Source organism: Enhydra lutris, unplaced genomic scaffold (genome assembly GCF_002288905.1).
Source record: "Enhydra lutris kenyoni isolate GAN:26980312 unplaced genomic scaffold, ASM228890v2 scaffoldscaffold4, whole genome shotgun sequence".
NCBI classification, from domain to species: Eukaryota; Metazoa; Chordata; class Mammalia; order Carnivora; family Mustelidae; genus Enhydra; species Enhydra lutris.
The window spans coordinates 1246443-1266025 of record NW_019154088.1 but is presented as its reverse complement, the minus strand read 5'-3'; the positions used below and the strand labels follow the sequence as shown (position 1 = coordinate 1266025).

At 35.0% G+C, this 19583-nt stretch overlaps 2 protein-coding genes across 2 annotated transcripts; both read right to left on the bottom strand.

Moving 5' to 3' along the window:
* Nucleotides 1-852: 852 nt before the first annotated feature.
* Nucleotides 853-1823, bottom strand: LOC111161734 (olfactory receptor 4K5-like). The gene is given in 2 exon segments (XM_022525634.1): nt 853-1295; nt 1298-1823. Coding segments are annotated over 2 exon segments (969 nt in total).
* Nucleotides 1824-14487: 12664 nt separating this feature from the next.
* Nucleotides 14488-15415, bottom strand: LOC111162252 (olfactory receptor 4K15-like). The gene is given in 2 exon segments (XM_022526536.1): nt 14488-14736; nt 14738-15415. Coding segments are annotated over 2 exon segments (927 nt in total).
* Between the last annotated feature and the right edge of the window lie 4168 nt (nt 15416-19583).

Sequence of the window (19583 nt, the reverse complement as noted above, 5' to 3'; positions counted from 1 at the left end):
TTTGAGAAGCATCCAAAAAAGCCCTTAAAAACAATTATCAACATTAATAAATCCGCTAATGGTCCTGAGAGGTTCAGAGTAGAGATCCAGAGGTCTTTCAGGATCCAGGTTGCAGTTAGATTGTATGTTTATCATTGATTCATTGCCACTAAGAACTCTGTATTTTGTCTAAATGCAAAGACTGTTGTGTAGCTACTTATAGCATAGACAAAAACGTCACTGTTTTCAGAGGAAACTGGAATTATCTTAACTGATTATAGAAAGACCATTAAGTGAAAGATTTGAAATGCAAGCTCCTGATTCATTTTAAAGCATTGTTATTGGAAAAAAATATGGGATAGGCATAATTGATGTTAGAGGAGGGGTTTCATAATTTAAAAATCTCGACTTAAGTCTACACACTTGAATCAGTGGAAAGGCTATCTTCTGGTTGGGAAAATTCACTTTCACATTCTTAAAAAAGTTATTCATCTATATAGATTTTTCAGCATACAAATTAGGAAACTGCTAGGACCAGGAAAAATGTCTAAATTTATGCCCACCAAAGAATCAGGTACTCCCTTTTTTTCCCCTATCATATTCATGCTGCAACTAAAGCAGTGAAAGTATTAATACTATCCATACAGTCATTCTGTTCATTTCCAGAACAAGTAATCATGATATATTTTCCCCTAGTTTTTTATATTTAGCTTTTGCTTAGGTGATACCTGGGAAGGGACTAATTAATATCCATTAGATACTCTCTATATCATCTTCCTCAACACTTCCACCATAATTGAGATATGCCACAAGAACACATTGAAAATATTTATAGACAGAGTATCAATTTGAGGAATTTGAAGGAATTGTGTCTTAATAAAGGGAATTCCTTGCTACTAGTGGAATTTCAGAAATTTTCTTGGGCCTCAGGTAATAGGTCATAATCTTCCTCATGGCAGCCTTCATATCCCTGTTTCTTAGTGTGTAAATAATGGGGTTTAGAACGGGGGTGAAAACGGTGTAAAATATGGCAAGAAGTTTATCCACAGGGTAAGTGGTAAAGGGCCACACGTAGATAAAGATGCAAGGTCCAAAGAACAATATTACTACAGTGATATGGGCAGCCAGTGTAGAAAAGGCCTTGGCTATTGCAGCAGAAGACTTAAACCAGACAGTGACAAGAATAATGATGTAAGAGCTAACCAAGAAAGAGAAAGTACTTAGGGAAAGGATTCCACTATTGACTACAATTAGTATTTCAATGATGTAAGAGTCCAGGCAGGCAAGTTTGGTCACTCGAGGAAGGTCACAAAAAAGCTGTCTACTACATTGGGTCCACAAAAAGGCAGGTTCACGGTAAATGATAACTGGCATAATGTGTGCACCAAGCCCACAGCCCAGGAGACCATTACAAGGACAGTGCACGTCCTTCGACTCATGATGACTACATAGTGTAGGGGTTTGCATATGGCTATGTATCTGTCATATGCCATGGAGACAAGTAGTACCATCTCTCCTCCAGTAAAAAGGTGAATGAAGAATATCTGGGCAATGCAGCCACTGAAGGAGATGGTCTTATGTTCACTCAGAAAATCAGCAATCATCTTAGGGGTAGCAAAAGAAGCCTGACAGATGTCCACAAAGGAGTGATTTCCCAGGAGGAAGTACATGGGGGAGTGCAGTCTGTTATCAGAAGTTACTGTGACGATAATGAGAAGGTTTCCCAGCACAATGACCACATATAACACAGAGAAGAAAACAAAAAAGAAAAGCTGGAGCTCCTGAGAACTAGAGAGTCCCAACAATACAAATTCAGACACCACTGAAGTATTGACCTTATCCATGGATCCAGGCTGCAGATGGTCTCTGCAACAATCCTAAAGGAGGGGAAATAGTAAGGGATCAGAATTCTGAACCACAGACTTTTAAAGCAAAGGATTCTGAGATCCCAGATATAACGTGTACTTGCTGAATAAGAAATGTTGAAGAGATCATAATAATATATGTGGAGGGTAGGAAGGAGCTTAGAACAATATCTAAATAAATAATTTTATCTTCTCATTAGAACCCCTTGAGTTTTGGATAGTCTTAATAATCTATTACATAGTAGTAAACAGGCTTATCCATGAGCTTACTTATGATCACAAGGCAAGAGGAATGACTTAAAGCCAGCTCCACAGGCTTTGTAGATTGACAAAAATAATTTACATCTGTTGTTCTTCTGGTCATTTTCCATCATTAATTTTAATATATCTTGAAGTGTAACATTCTCTTTAACTCTCTAAGTGATATACATGGCTTAATGTTTATCATGTGATGTCAAGTCACACTGACTGTTTGACTTTAGACTACTTTTTCTGATGCCTACTTTACAGAAGTAAAGGCTTTGAAGGCTTTGAAGAAGGCTTTGAAGTTTAAAAAAGTTGATGACATTCTTCTATCAAAGTAATTCTAACACAATAGATGTTCTTAATATATTAAATATTCCCATATTAACAAAACTTTACCTTACTGCTATTGCAGGAATCCTACACAATTTAAACAATCCCTACTAAAGAGATACTGTTATATATTATCTGGGTCTGTAGTCAGACAACCCAGTTTGTCAATTATTCATCTGTATAATTTCTTAAAATACATATTATAATTTTAATTATCTAAAACTCATTTCTGCTTGATTATTTAGGAAGAGTACCTATATTTTCTTTATGCATTTTGTTTGCAGATCACATTTAGTCTTAGGCTGGAAAATTGTTCAGATAATAGATCCTAAAAGTTCTCATCACAAAATGAATTTTTTTCTTTTTATTGTATCTATATAAGATGTTGGTATTAACTAAACCTATAGTGATAATTATTTCAAAATATATGTAAATCAGACCATCATGCTATAAAATTACACAGTGATACATGTCAGTTATTTCTCAGTAAAACTGGAAAAAATTATATTTATTAATTTAATTAAATTATATTTAGGCCAAATTATGCTTCCCTGTTTTACTATTATCAATGGCCTTATTAATACACCTTTATAATTGACGAAAGAATAGTTGTTGTAGGGGTTTTTTGCATAAAGAGGTAAAAATGATGAGTTATAAATGTCTCATGCTCCTAAAATTATTTTTCGGGGGAACCAGAATAATCTTAATAATCCTAAAAAATAATATGGCATCTCATTATTTTTTCCTATAAGGATGCAGCCCTGCTTTATAAGTCTAATTTAATTGAACTAGAAAAGCCTTCAAGAAGTTCTATTTTAAGAAATCATACTAGTTCTGACAATTAATTTGACCACAGTTTTAGTAAGGAACCTGAATGTGTTGTAATTTTAACCCCGTGTAAGGGCACAAATATATCTTTCATTGCCTGTTTATTTCATACATGAAGCCAGTCTTCCTAAGTCCCTAGGATACACCCCCTAGTCTTTCATTTTCTCCTACCAGTTTTATTGAGTTATAACTGAAAAATAAAACAATGTGATGTTTTGATATACATATACATTGTGCAATGATTATGGTAATCAAGCTAAGTAACCTATCCATTACCTCACATAGTTTCCTTCCTTCCTCCCTTCCTGCCTGCCTCCCTTCCTTTCTTCCTTCCAGTAAGAACAACTAAGATCCACTCTCTTAGCAAATTTCAAGTATATAATATGGTATTATTAGCTAGTCACCATGCTGTACACTAGATCTGCAGAACTTACTCATCTTATATCTGAAGCTTTATATCCTTTGATCAACACAGCCATTCATTTAAATGGATGTTGAAGGGGAGCAGAAAATACTATCCCAAAATATACCACTTTGGTATATTGGTTATTTTGAATTAAAGTTACTTGAAAAACAGTACAAGAAGAATACTCTGAGCTTCCTTTGTTCCCCTGAAAGTGGGAGGTAAATCTCCCAGGTGAAAGGTACCCTCCCTGTACCAAGAGGGTAGAAGGCATCCTTATCACCAGATATAAAGAGTTTAGGAGTTTATAGAAGACTATATAAGCAACTATTATTATTTCTTCACTAATTTAATACCTCAAGCCCAAACCCCTCTATCTTGTCAGTTCTTCACAAACTTACTGTTTCTTTGTCTAAAAGGTACAAAAACTTCCTGCTTTGGTCACTTCTTTGAGTCTCATTTTTTTTTGATGGGATTCCTGTGCAAACAAAATGAAATTCCTCTTTCTCTTATTAATCTGTCATATTTCAATTTAATTACTAGATTAGCTAAAGAACCTAGAAGGGAAGAAGAGAAAACTAGAAAGTTTCTACCCAGAAAACGTGATTACATTCCATACAGGGAGGCCCTCAAGTATGGAATCATTTCATGTACTCATTAGAATGTTCAGAGAAACACATTTAGTCCACATTTCAGATATACTTTTTATGGACTCTGGAGTCAGAGCAAAAAATTAAGATGATTCATAAAAATTAAGTGAATTCATTAGCAATAATGAATCAGTATTTATTATAATAGAGAATAATAATTGAGCAATAATTGAGAAGATTCTGAAATATACTGTAGGTTATATTATTTCCTTATCCTGTGTGTGATTCTTTTTGTTTCCCCATTTCTAAAATAAAGTTGTTCTTCCTCAGGTTTATGGATTTGTTATGTAAAATGAACTCTACCTAATGAAAATGTTTATTGCTAGATATAATGTCTATAAATTAACAAATGAGGTAGATTTTTTAGTGAGTGATAAATAATAATTTTAAAATATGGAAAAGAAAGCTTTCCGGGCAGCATCAGTTGAGTTAGATGTTTGTGTTTATGTTGCATCAAGTAATGTGTACAACAGACCTGAGGGGAAGGTATTATTCCAGAGCTATAGAGGAGAAAACCAAGGATTAGGTAAATTTAGTAATCTCCAAGCAATTTATGTAAATTAATTGACTTTCCCCATAATATTACATGGTAAACACAGTCCCATTTTGCAGTAAAAAAAACAGAGTAACAGAGATGATAAGTAACTTCACTGGAGTTATATACCTGGAAAGTCAGTGAACTAGAACTTGAACCCAGACCTTTAAGTTCAGGGCTAGCTCTCTCTGAGGCTACATTCCAGTTTTAGATCTGAATGATGTGAAACCCATACCATTTATAGTGGGCTACACTTGAATAGTTCCTCAATATATGCTCTTGGTTCTTATCTTTCCACCAACTATGAAGTATTAGTTCTTCATTTCAGCCAGGTTTCTCAACCTGGGCACTATTTGACATTTGGGGTTGGATAATTCTTTGTTAGGAAGAAGTCTTGTGTACTTTAAAATGTTCAGTGGCATCCCTGTTCTTTCCTACTAGATGCCAATAGCACTTACTTCCCTCTTGTGATAATCAAAATGTTTCTAAGACATTGCAGAGTATCAGGGGTTACCTTGACTTTAAAATCTGTAAGTTAAGCTATCTTTAACTTGCATTTTTAGTCTCTCCCACTGTCATTTAAACTTTGCATCTACTGAAAATGGACATAGTCTGACTCATTCAAGAAATAAGCCAAAAAAAAAAAAAAATCAAACAAAAAACTCTTAATTCTTCTACCTTTTTAAGTTGCTTTCCTACATACTCAGACCTTACCATACTCAATTATGCCCTTTGCCATCACAATAAGGAAAACTTTTTTGATCAAAAGTTTTCAAAGACCTGGTTATGATAGGTAATTTTGTTTTAAGTGAAGCAACCCCTGGTATACCTCTTTAAATTTTTGTGTTATCTATTTTGATTAATATTATTTATTTATTTATTTATATTATTATTATTCCTTCATCCACACACTGGCCCTTACAAATAGATTTCCACTGAGGACCTAGCCTAGGTTTCCAGATTTGTCCCTTCCCCTTCTGCATACCTTATACTTTTTCCCTCTTACTTTATGTTCTCATTAGTCTCTCTTCTTCTATTTGTTCCCTCTCTTCCTTTGGGCATTCCATTCAGCACTGTGTGATGACCTCAAATTTTGCAGCACTACACTCCAGTAATCAAACATTCCATTCAGCACTGTGTGATGACCTCGAATTTTCTCACTACACTCCAGTAATCAAACATGTTTCTGACAGTTTACTGGATGTTAATATTACACAGCCATCTTATCACATCATCATCTCATCACAATTTCTCTCCTCAGGTCAGCTCCTTTTTTTCCCCTTTAAACTTTTCTTCACTGTGTAACTTTCCCTCTTATTCTTCCAGGTTGTAAACTTACTTTTTCCTGGATCTCATTCTCCCACTTGTAACATCTCATTCCTCCTTGAAGTAAAATAGTAGAATTTAAAGTCCTTAGCATGACAGCCAAGCATATAATTTTTTTATGGTGTTAATTATACCCCTTGCTATCCTCTAGACAAAACCAGACTATTCAACATTTTATTAAGCTGGGAGACCTTTTCTATTCATTTTCTGATGCCCTTCACAGATAATCTATTCCAGTGCAAATGCCATCTCTTCTAAAAGCCTTCCTAGAGGCTTAAGTTGATGTTGCTCTTTCCTATTGCCGTTGTATCACTTTGCTTGTATGTAGATTATGTGTTCTCCCAAAGTAAGAGTTTTTGTGTATATCTTCTTCCCCTGCCATGTTCGGTGCTCCTTGTATTCTCATGCTTTTATGTATCTTTCATAGGATTTAGTATATAGATGCACATGGAATATTTTTCACAAATGTGTTTTAGTGTTAACTGAAGTATATTGCACTTCATATATGTCATTTATTCAACTTTTCATGTTATAATCTAACTGTGCACAGAGAGCTTCCTAGTGATAGAACTCAAACTCTGCAAACCATAAGCCACTTGCATAAACTTCATTTCTACATGGAACAAGAATATTTTATCTCATTAGTGATACAGGCTAATACTTAAGTCATCAAAATCAGTGCCAGTAATCAAACCAGCAACAGCAAAGGGGACAAAATAATCCTTTTGAATCATAGCATAGAGAAAATGGATTATTTGTTGTATTAAAAGTAAACCATGGGGCGCCTGGGTGGCTCGGTGGGTTAAAGCCTCTGCCTTCGGCTCAGGTCATGATCCCAGGGTCCTAGGATCGAGCCCCACATCGGGCTCTCTGCTCAGCGGGGAGCCTGCTTCCCCCTCTCTCTGTCTCTGCCTGCCTCTCTGCCTACTTGTGATCTCTCTCTGTCAAATAAGTAAATAAAATCTTAAAAAAAAAGTAAACCATATTTTGTTTACCAGCTTTTTAAAAAGTAATAGAAATAAGGTAGAAGAAATTTTCACTCTAATTTTATAAAATTAAGTAAATTTAATCTACTTTCAATGCAGAGTAAATAAATCATTAATGCAAAGATATACAAGTACAAGCCTATGTGACCTGAGCTTGGTATTTAACATTCCCATGAATTTTTAAAATAGCTTTACTGCATAGTCATATGTCCACAAAGAAATATATAACCTTGATTTGCATTTTTATTTAGTTTCTTTAGGTGGTAGGTAAGCATGTCAAAATGCATTTTTTTAAGTACAGAGTTTGTCATAATCTCTAAAGGTAACTCCACCTCTGTACATAATTTCTCACAAATTCTCTAAATCATGCTAAGACACATGGACATCCTCACCTTGGTTCACTTCCTTTGACTTCTAATACATTTTTCTCCCATTTATAGATCTTCTCTAAGGCACAGTATAATAATTGAATTGATAGACTAGACACAGTCTATTTCTAATGTATATCTTTTTCAGATATAGCCTACCTGATATGATGCATGTCAGAGATGTAAATTGAATTCTCCAGTTTTTCTGTTGTGGGGTTAATTTCTTTCAAGTAGTGATATTTATAGATGCTTTTTTCTTTTGTCAAATTGGAGTAGTACCATGGTTTTATCTAATTGATCAGTTGAAGCTTTGGATAGCTAGTAATAGATGACCAAGTTTTATCTTCCAGTGGGGATTATTATTACCTTCTACTACATATTCCTAATGGAACAAAGTAAGTAACATCCATATTATTGACAATTACAAAAAGGACCATAGGGGGAAAAGGCAGGATCATTTAACCCTTGGGCAGTGTGTAGAGTAAAATATGTTCTGTGAATTCCATACAGTTGAACCAGCTACACTAAGGGGAATGTATGGGAAAGTACATTCATCTTGTCTAGATGAGAAATGCTTTGGCTTTCATGGAAGGACATGCTGTATCCTTGCTGTTTGAACATGTGGTGGATACAGAGGAAAGGGTGACTAATTAGAACTTAGAGGACATGGGTTCTTGTTCTCAGTTCTGTCAAAAACTAAGAATAAGTTATTGGGCAAAGACAACCCTCTGAGTCTCAGTTTACCCATTTGTGAAATGATTTTAAATATTTCAAGTATATTGAAAATAAAGGAAACTACTAATTTAATGCCTTTGTTTATGGTATTCAACTTTGTAAAATTTTAATGTTTTCCCATATTTCCTTTATTTTTGTTAGGAATAAAACACTGTGAAAGGTATTAGAATATGCTACCCCAAAATATGCCACTTTGTCATATGAATCATTTTGGGCTGAAGGCAACTGAGAAGAAGCAGATACAAGAAAAGTTCTCTACCTTCTACCTATTAGCCTAAGAGCAGGACATAAATTTGTAACAGTGTACCCCTGTCCCCTCTCCACCAGGAAGGACAGAAGTTAATCACCAGAGACAAGTCTAGATCCTTTTCAGTCCAGAGAGGGCACCAAAGGAATCAGTATAATAAAACTTACTAAAAGGCTAGTGACTTTATCTTTTATTAGTTCCTCCAAATATTTGCCTTTCCACAGTTTTGCTGCCCTAGGAACTCAGAGACCTTTCTTTTGTCTTGTCAGTTCTTTAAAATTTATAGTTCTAAACTGAGGGTTGATAGAGGCAGGTGGGCGGGAGATGGACTAAATGAGTGATGGGCATTAAGGAGGGCATTTGTTGTGCTGAGCATAGGCGTTGTACGTAAGTGACACATCACTGAATTCTACTCCTGAAAACAATATTACACTAGAATTTAAATAAAAATTTGACAAAAAATAGAATATAGACCTTTTAAAATTCTTTTTAAGACCAAGTTCTAGCGACCCTTTTGAGTTACTTCTTGTGTATGTGCAATACATATGTTAATAATTCTTGCATGATTTCTTTTCTCTGTCTCTTGTTAGTTTAATGTACAGGGTCCTAGCTAATAAACCTAGAATGGGGGGAGGGAAAAATGATTTTTTCCTCTCCTACAGTTGTTAGTTGAAGTATCTTATATAGCAGCACAAACCAGTTTTTCTTAACCTGAGTTTGATATTTAACCTTCCCATGACTTTTTTTTTTTAAGACTTTTTACTTATTTATTTGACAGACAGAGATCACAGGTAGGCAGAGAAGCAGGCAGAGAGAGAGGGAGAAGCAGGCTCCCTGCTGAGCAGAGACCCCCAATGCGGGGCTTGATCCCAGGACCCTGGGACCATGACCTGAGCCGAAAGCAGAGGCTTTAACCCACTGAGCCACTCAGGCGCCCCCCCCCCATGACTTTTTTTATACTTTTACTCACAAGGTTGTATCCACAAAGAAATACATAATAGCCTATATTTGCATGTTTATTTAATTCTTTTGCAACTTGCTATTTTCCACTAAATAAGTTATTTGGGACAGTTATCAATAGTCATGCATATAGTTTTAGTTCATTTTAATGCTATACTTTTCTTATTGTATAAATACATTGCTTATCTGTCATTTTTTTGTGAATAGACACACAGCTTGTTTACAGTTCTTGGTATTATAAACAATGTTAAAATGAACATTTGTGTGAATAAGTACATGCTAGAGGTTCTCCAGAATGTATTCCTAGCAGAATAATCGCTAAGTCATAAAGGATACAAATTTTCAACATTACTAGATGTTTCCAAATTATCCCACAAAATGGTTTTGCACATTTGCACTTAGTATTATTTATCTGTATATTGCTTCTCACCTTTGAATTCATCCTTTTTTACATGTCCCATGATGAGAATTCCTTTAAGTATTTCTCCTTTAAAGTGATCATGACATTAACCTTTCTCAGAGGAGGGACCTAGAGGCACATTATAAGATGAAGGGACTCTCCTACCAGTTCAGGCATGGGTGGGGTCAGTGGTGTGTGAGGACATCCAGTGGATATCCCAGACACTGACCCAAAATGCAGTCCCTCTCTGACCTTGCAGACCCCATTCTGGTGATAACCTTTCCACAGCACTCTCCACACAGAAACCAGGGCTCTCCACTCTGAAAGGCTTTTGCCCATGCCAGAACCTAGAGGCCTTGTGTACACATACCCTACCAGTTACTGATTACCTGTTTCCCCGCTTGCACAATGGGTGGACTAACATTGCCCAGCAGTTTGAATCACCTCTCACCTGGCCAAACCAGTGAGCTTCTTTACTAAGCTGTGAGAGAAACCAAACTTTCTCCTTGAGTTTGAGCCCTTTAGAGATTGTCCTTCTTTGGGTATACATAAAATATATTAATTTTTCTCCAATTAGGCACATGTTCACAGGTGTATTTTTGTGCTTATTATTGGCTTTTCTGTGGTTATTAATGAGTTCTAACTTGTTCCACAAATTAATAATACATGTAGTTTTCATCTGTGAAATGCCTATTTTTAACAGTGTTGAAAAGTGTCTGTAATGGTCTTTCTCATTCACAGAACCCAGATGAACTTGGTTCAGTCAGAAGTATGCCCATCAAAGGGCGTGAACTAGATAACGTGTCTCAGGTAAATTAAGTCTCAATTCTCTCTCCTACTTGTGTTTGTTTTCACTACTATGCTTTGTTTTTACTGTGTTTCGTTTCTATTTCATTATTGCCTTTTATTAAATTGAGTTTTGTCTCATTTTTGTTTCCTTCATTAGTTTGAAAATCATATATTTTATTTTTACTTCAGTGGCTGCCCTCACAATTTTAACATACATAGCAAGTCAATATTAATATCTTTTTTCCCCATTCATTAAAGCAGGGAGAAGTATTTTCTATCTTGTTGAGAGTAGAATGATCTGTTTTGTCTATTACCTCTCTATTCTTCAAAATGAGGAATTTTTATTCTCCATTTCAGTTCACTGATGCATTCCTTTGTCTCTTCCTTTCTGCTGGTGAGCCCATCCACTGAATTTTTTTTAAATTTACATTTGGTAATCATTAATAATCAATTATACTTGATTTAATTTACATTTTTTTAAATTTACATTAGTTCTTTTTTGTATCTTCTATTTATTTTGTAAGACTTTGTATTCTGTTCTTTGCTGAGATGTCGAATTTTTTATCATTTATTTTAAATGCATTCATAATTGCTCATTTTTAGGATAGTTTCTTTAAAATCTGGATAATTTTAACACCACTACCCCCTTCTTGTTAGCATCTATTGATTTTCTTTTTTTCATTCAAGTTGATATTTTTCTACTCTGTATGGTTAATGATTTTTAATTGAAATCTCGACATTGTGTGTGTTATTTTCAAAACACTGAACCTTTTTCAATTTTTTTGTTTTGCTTGGCTTATTTTTACATTTTCCTGACAAATGAAGACAGAGGAACACCACTTTGTTACTGCCAGGTTGGTATAGAAGTCCTGTTTCCCAACTCTGGTTCCATCAGCACCCAAAGGAAGGTAAGGACACTTCTTGTTACTGCTGGGAGGGAAGGAGAGTTCTAGACCCTTACTAGGCCTCCAGTGATTTCCCTGGCTGGGAGGGATAGGTTTGCCTATCCTATGTCACTGCTACTCATTTACACCATGGGAGGAGGTGCTGATTCCTGTCTGACAGAGACGAAAGTTCAGGTTTCATACTTGGTCTTCACTGACACCTCCTCAGGTGTATGGGGGTGGCTGGGGTAGGTTGCTACATCTGGCCAGCAGTAGGAACCTTAAGCGACCCATTTGGCCTCTGCTGGTATAGGTGAGGTGGGACCAAAGATTCTTTTGTGGTGTTTGGCTGAAGTAGAGATGTTGTATTAAATATTGTATCATGTTAGGCAGGCCCTTTCCTGGTCGTTTGGCTAAAATGAACCGGCTTTTGTTGAGGCCTTTTTTGGTCTATTTTCCTTAGTGTTCCTGAGTTGTTGGTGTCTTCTCTCATGTCACGTAATTTCTTGGGTCCCTATGCAGTCTGCCTTTTTCTCTCCAACTTTCAGAGTGTTACCATGTTTGTCTTATATATAAATCAGTTTATATCAATCAGTGATTGTAATTATATTGAGCAGGAAGAACATGGAAAATTGTGTCTACACCCCTTCCCAAGAACAGAAGTCAACTGGCTTTTTTTTTTTTTTATGATAGCACTATTTCTCCTTTTATATTTGTTTTGTATGGTTAGTCATTTTGAATATATTTGCTTCATAATGTGCATCCAATAGATTTATTACTGATTTGAGAGGAGAGTGAGAAGTTAGTCTGCTGTTTGCTCAACTGACTGCCGTCATTGTAGATAGTCTCCGTGTGTGTTTGTGAGTTTGACTCAATTCACTCAAGTTCAGCTGAACTTCATGTATCTAAACCCTGTGTGGCCAGTTTCAAGGAAGCAGCCATTCATAAAGGCTTTTGGTCTGTGCTTTTTAAATGACCCCCAAATTTCAATGACCCATTGGGTTCCCAATAGCTAATATTGATTTTTCAGGTTAAAGCTCTTCTGACTGTGCAGAGATTATACATACAGACTCCAAACTCCTATTTCCAAAAGGAATTAATTTTTCTAACCATAGGCTAGACCAGCAAGGATAATTTGGTCTTTTCCTTGTGCTTTGTAGTATCCTCTTCTGTATACCTTTTAAGAGTCCTGGATTGAAAAGATCCAATTCTACCTCATGCTCTTGCAAGACAATATTTTCCAATAATGGCCAAGTGCACTGCCCATCATTTTAATGACCTGCAATCACTTTCCACCAGTTTTCCTCTCTCAAAGCATCTGTTTGAGATGCCATGAGGTCATTTATTTATTTTAAAGAATGCATCTAGAATTTATAAGTATTTTTGTAATTGTTTGAGAATTACCTAAATTTCAGTATTGTCAGTAGTAAAGGTATAATCTTATTTTTTGAATCTGCAGATACTTTGTGAGAACCAAATGAGATGATATAATGGTACAATTTACGTGTTACATTATGATCATTAAGTATGTTTGGCTTTCTCATTATCATCATCACCACCATCATATGACACAGTCCTATATTTATTTTTTTTAATTCTATGTTTCACAAAGGAATCAACAGAGCATTGTGGAGTGATAAAATCATGAAAGGAAAAAATGAGTCAAAAATTGTTTAAAGCATACTTGGTACTAAATCTTATTCCATACTGCTGTTTCTTCTACACACTCTGTTTCAAAAACATAATTTGTCTTCAGGGAACGGCTTTCTTTCAAATATTAGAAGTCAGAAATTGAGGTTTTTTTATATCATTTCTTTTATTTGCTGATTATGATTGTGCTCGACACACTTGTGTGATACATGACTCTTAGTGTCTTAAGATTGATTGGTGAAAGAAGGGTTAGACTATAAGAATTAAATATTAAATTTAAGAATGATAATATAGTCTTCCTTTAAAAAGTCAAGATAATTCTCTGTTTTTAGAGAGCTTTGGAAAAATGTATTCTGAATTATGTTTTGTTGGTTGGTATGGATTAGAGACCATGAATAATGTAGAAATAGGTGGGACTATATAGAGCAGTGTTGATGAAAACTCTCTAATTATATAGGGAGGATATCCATTTTTATGTGTAGTCATTGAACTTTGAATGTCAATTCTAAACTTTAATACACTGATATAGAGAAACACCATGGCCTCAAGTTTTAATATTTGTAGCATGGTTAATGTAAATTTATGAATCTAACTTGGTTTCTGAGTTTGGATGATGAGTTCTGCAACATAATCTGTTTGCTCTTTGGTCCCTATGTTTGGATACTTTGTTGTGAGAGTTCAAATTGCAAAAATACCATCCATGCATCCAAAAATAAAAAGTCCTAATCTATTTAGTTTCTTAGTTCAGATGGCAATAATTTGAATAGCAAAGAATATAAGTGTGCTGTTGGTATACATTTACAAATGTATACATTTGTATACATTTATAAACTCTCTCTAGAGAGAGAGAGAGACAGAATGAGATATATAACCAGAAATGATAAAAGCATGGTAAAATTTATGATAATACCTACCTCTCATTGGTGATACCAGGTAAATGATGACTGGGGAATAACTACAAATCAGTCACTATCCTGAAACTTTAAAATGATTTAAATATTTTACATTACTTTAGTATTTTGTACATTTTTATATTAAGTTGATTGGGAAAAGCATGGATTTGACAGACACATTTTATAGTTAAAAGATTTACTCTAAATAATTTTAGTCTGAAATAAAAATTATTTCATAAGTAAAAAATAGGAAGTCCAATTCTCTTATCTAAAATTGTTTACTATTAAAAAATGCTAGAAAGAGAAAGAAAATGGGTGCTATGATATTTCAGAACAGTAGTTGACAGAGTAAGGTACACTAACCTGGCTTTTATTATAGGTGTTATTTATCACAAGGAATAGCTGGGAGACTTTCAGAAACACACTTGTCGACTCCTTAGCTTTTGCATTGCTGATATCACCTCCTTGTTTCTTAAGGTGTAGATCATGGGGTTTAAAAGAGGAGTGAAAACAGTATAAAATATGGAGAGAACCTTATCCACTGGGAGACTGCTAAAAGGCCAGGCATAAATAAAGATGCAGGGTGCAAAGAAGAGGGTCACCACAGTGATATGGGCAGTCAGGGTGGCCCTTGCCTTGGCCATGCCTGCTGAGGAATGCCGCCCGCACGGTAACCAGGATGACTGTGTAGGAGATCAGCAAGAGCACAAAGGAGCTCATGGCCATTAGACCACTGTCTGAAAGCATCAGTACCTCAAGAGTAAAGGTATTGATGCAGGCAAGTTTGATAACCAGAGGAAGATCACAGAAAAAACTGTCCACTTTATTGGGGCCACAAAATGGAAGGTTTACTGTGAAGATTAACTGACTCACTGAGTGGAAAACCCCAACGAGCCAGGAGCCCACCACAAGGCTTGTGCACTTGCGCAGACTCATAATGGACACATAGTACAGGGGTCGACATATGGCGACATATCTATCATATGCCATGGCCACAAGGAGCATCATTTCACCACCAGCAAAGACATGCAGAAAGAATATCTGGGTCATATAGCCCTCAAAAGAGATGGTCTTGTGCTCCATAAGGAAATCAATAATCATTTTGGGTGTGGCAAAGGTGGAGAGACACACATCAATGAAGGAGAGGTTACTCAGTAGGAAGTACATGGGTGTATGTAGTGCAGGTTCAGAGATGACAGTGAGCACAATGAGGAGGTTCCCCAGAACAATGGAGAAATAGAAAAGTGTAAAAAACACAAAATAGAAAAGTTGTAGCTCTTGAGAACCCGAAAGACCGTGCAATATAAATTCAGTCACTCCTGATTTATTTCCTTGGTCCATGATTTCAAACTTCTGAGATGGGATCAGAAATGTTCCTGTCAAGTGAAATGGAGAAAACATCATCATATTGTGCCAGTGAATGAGCAAAGCTAAGCCTGGGCTATCAGATTCCATTCAGCATACTTATCTATTTAGATCCTCATAAGCACACAGATAAATGTTATATGCAGTCATTTATTTTGTAATGACTCTCTAACCTTGGCTTTCATCTCTGAATCCCAACCTGATAGTCACGTTTTAAAACACAAGTTTACATGTCATTTCCATGACTAAAGGCATACTGATAATAGTGTCCTCTCCCTTCCATAGCTTCCATCTCATTTTAAATCACTCCTTATAGGTAATAAAATCAACTTATTTCTGTTTTTCCCTCCTGTTTGTATTTTTGAAAAAATAAACATGTACTTATTAAATAAATAAATCAATAAGTAAAATTCCTGATAAATGGGAAACTTATAGTCTGAGTCATACTGACAGGTTTCAAATGCTATTTCTTATGATTCCTAGTGATATGACCTTGGGGAAGTTAATTAAACTCTCTATGCTTTAGTTTTTGCCTCTGTGAATTAGGAGAAATAATAGTATATAGATGAACTACTTAGGACAGTACCTGGCCCATAAGAGATGCTCAGTAGATGTTAGGTACTATGCCTTTGTTCCCTCAATGATGAAAATGTTTTCAGGTATAAACTAACATACTACATAAATTATTAAAGTATGTACTCATCCTACTTAAGAGAACAACTTCTTCATGCATGTTGATGGTGTCTGTTCACATGTAAGTGTGTGAATATTTGAGTTAATAATTGATATCATATTTTTAGCTTTTTAATTAATTCCTAATTTGGATTCTTTGTAAATGTGTAATGGCTTTTTTCTACCCAGTGACTCTGAATTTCTGTGAATTTAATATGTGATCCTCAGCATCAAATACAGAAAAGGATACCATATTTGCTGATATTATCAATCTATAACTTCTCTCTCAATTTATATAAACACATTTTATGATTCTGAAGGAAATTACATTTTATTAAATCTTTGATTTTTTACAATACATTACTCATAGATAATATTCAATAATACTTGTTGATCCTACTATACAAAAACTAAAATTTTTAGTTTCACATCAGTTAAAAGAGAACTGATTTTATTTTCTTCTGTAGGCTAATTATGCCTGTGTGGTTTGTAGGAAACTAAAAAAAAATTCTTTTTAAGAGGCTCTGATTCTTGGGTCATCTGGGTGGCTCCGTCCATTAAGCGTCTGGCTCTTGATGTCAGCTCACGTCATGATCTCGGGGTCACAAGATTAAACCCTGTCTCAGGCTCCCTGCTCAGCAGAGAGTCTGCTTGAGATTCTCTCTCTCCCTCTCACCCTACCCCAACTCATGTTCACTCTCTCTTTTTGTCTCTCTCTCAAATAAATATTTAAAAATGGCTTTGATTCTTTTCTTTGAAAAATAACTCTATTCTGTTTCTCAGAGTCCACAGTCTCTCATGGTTCAGGTGGGAGGTTGGGTGAGCCTGGCTGTGGCTATTATGGAGGGCACATATTGCATGGAGCCCTGGGTGTGGTGCATAAACAATGAATCTTGGAACAGGAAAAAAAATAAAATTAAGGTGTTAAAAAATTAATTTATTAAAGAAAATTCTGCAGAAACTAAGTAGGATGCATAATAAAGAATACCTGAGGGGCACCTGGGTGGCTCAGTGTGTTAAGCCTCTGCCTTAGGCTCAGGTCATGAGCTCAGGGTCCTGGGATTGAGCCCCACATCGGGCTCTCTGCTCAGCTGGGAGCCTGCTTCCCCCTCTCTCTCTACCTGCCTCTCTGCCTACTTGTGATCTCTCTCTCTCTGTCAAATTAATAAGTTAAATCTTAAAAAAGAAAAAGAAAAAAAGAATACCTGAATGCCGCAACATAAGAATACATACCTTTAGAAAGGTTGGTGTCCCTGTGTTTTTCACTATATTCCTCTAATAGCAATAGTTATGACCAGGTATATTTATTTACCTGTAAATTATATGCATACATCACTATACTAATATATTATGTACATTATAAAATATAACTGAAATTTAAGAAAGAATGATATTTTGTAAATGTGGAGAACTGTAAATATTTTTTCTCAAACTCAAAGAGCTTACTTAGTTGGGTATATACACCCTATTTTAGATCCAAGTAATTAAGAAAAGTAGGTGGCTCTTTCTCTGGAATGAAATTTCTTAAAATCCTATCTTATGAAAGGTACACAGTAAACTAGTTATATGTGGCACTCCCATTTCTGGAAGAGAAGCCAAGAAGCCTTTGCAGGGCAGGAAGAAGCTTCCTCCCCTTGGGCAAAATGTTCAAGGTGGTAAAATACTTGTTTCAGTACCTGTCTCTACTTACTTTTGTTCACCAACTCTATGGTCTCTCTCCTTTTGACTTTTTTTTTTTAACAACATCTTAAGAATACAAGTTCATCGTGTTCCTTTGTGGAGGCACCTAATGAAACTTATAATAGACAAAATAATATTCTTGAGTGTCCAAACCTGTTACTTTATCTGGTATTAAGGAAAAGTACAATAGGGGTCTGAAACACATTAACTAAAATCAACTATATGATCTCTTATTACTGTCATGTACCTAGAAAAGCTTATAAAGACCTAGTGTAAATTATTAAAAGTGGTTATCTCTGGGTAAGAGAGTATAGTAGTTTTATTCCTTATTCATTTTTGTATTTGCTGAGTTTTCTTTCTTGCAATAAGCATATAATCTTTTTAAATGGAAGAAACAGCAAAGCTCTTTTTAATTTACAAGTTTCTATTTTTAATTTAGAAAATTTAGTAACAAGATGAAATAAGATTATCTTTAATGAGAACACACAGGGATAATAAATGCTAATATAAATCCTTATCTACAGTGCATATCATTTTATAACCGACCACTAATAATAAATACTTCCCATGTCAATACAGTACTTTTATAACAGTCTTTTAATGTACTTGTGGTATTTTTATTTTATAGAAGTTTTTAATTTTCCCTGTTATTAACATATAATAACCTTGCTTTTTATTTAACTAAAACTTTATGATTATGCATAACTATTTAGGATATATCATTATAATTTTAGAACTCAGAAAATTTTTACTTATTGTACCAAAACTTAATATCACTAAAATGTTTTATGAGAAAGACTATTCTTCACCTCATCCTTTATTGAGAAGATGGTGTATTAAAACTTTTATTTTTACTTATTGCCACAGGAAAATGTATCTTACTGTTGTTTCAGTGCATTTAATGAACATTAGTGGAATTGACACTTATTCATGAATTGGTCCTTTGTACATTTTTACTCCTCAATTGCCTATCCATATTTTTGCCCATTTTACTATTGAGCTCTTCATCTTCCTAATATGTATATGTAAAGATATTTTTGTGTTAAGGTATTGCCATTTTTTATAAATATTCCAGAAATATTTTAGTTCACTCTTTTCATTTTAATTTAATTTTCAATAAAATTAGTTAAAATATATGAATAAACTAAGATCTACAATTTTTCCCAAATAGTTTTGCCCTTAATGTCTTGCTTAAAAAGTTTTTATATAATGTTATATATTGTTTTTAACATTTATCAAAAGGCATATTAATTGTTTAATTCAGTAGCTAAACAAAAATTTTAAACATTTATGGCTATGGCAGAAGTAAATTCAGTTAGTGATTAAGAGTTAAAGCTTGGGGGTGCCTGAGTGGCTCAGTGGGTTAAGTCTCTGCCTTTGGCTTAGGTCATGATCTCAGGGTCCTGGGATTGAGCCCTACATCGGGCTCTCTGCTCAGTGGGGAGCCTTCTTCCCCCTCTCTCTCTGCCTGTCTCTCTGCCTACTTGTGATCTCTCTGTCATATAAATAAATAAAATCTTAAAAAAAAAAAAGAGTTAAAGTTTGAAAGATCTCATCTGCAAATGCTGCCTATTATTGGACAAAAGGGAGTGCCAGTGTTGGGTCAGGTAGTTGTGAAGGATGGCATTTCTATGGATATCAAAGCCTTATACTGAAGAAAATTAAATTCTGTCATAGAAGTTACAACTATCACTAAAGGGTTAAAGGAAGGTATGGATGGGGTTTCTCAGCATGCCTCTGAATTCCTTGAAATTTCTGTCTCATCTAGCTGGTCATTTTTCCTAAAACCAAG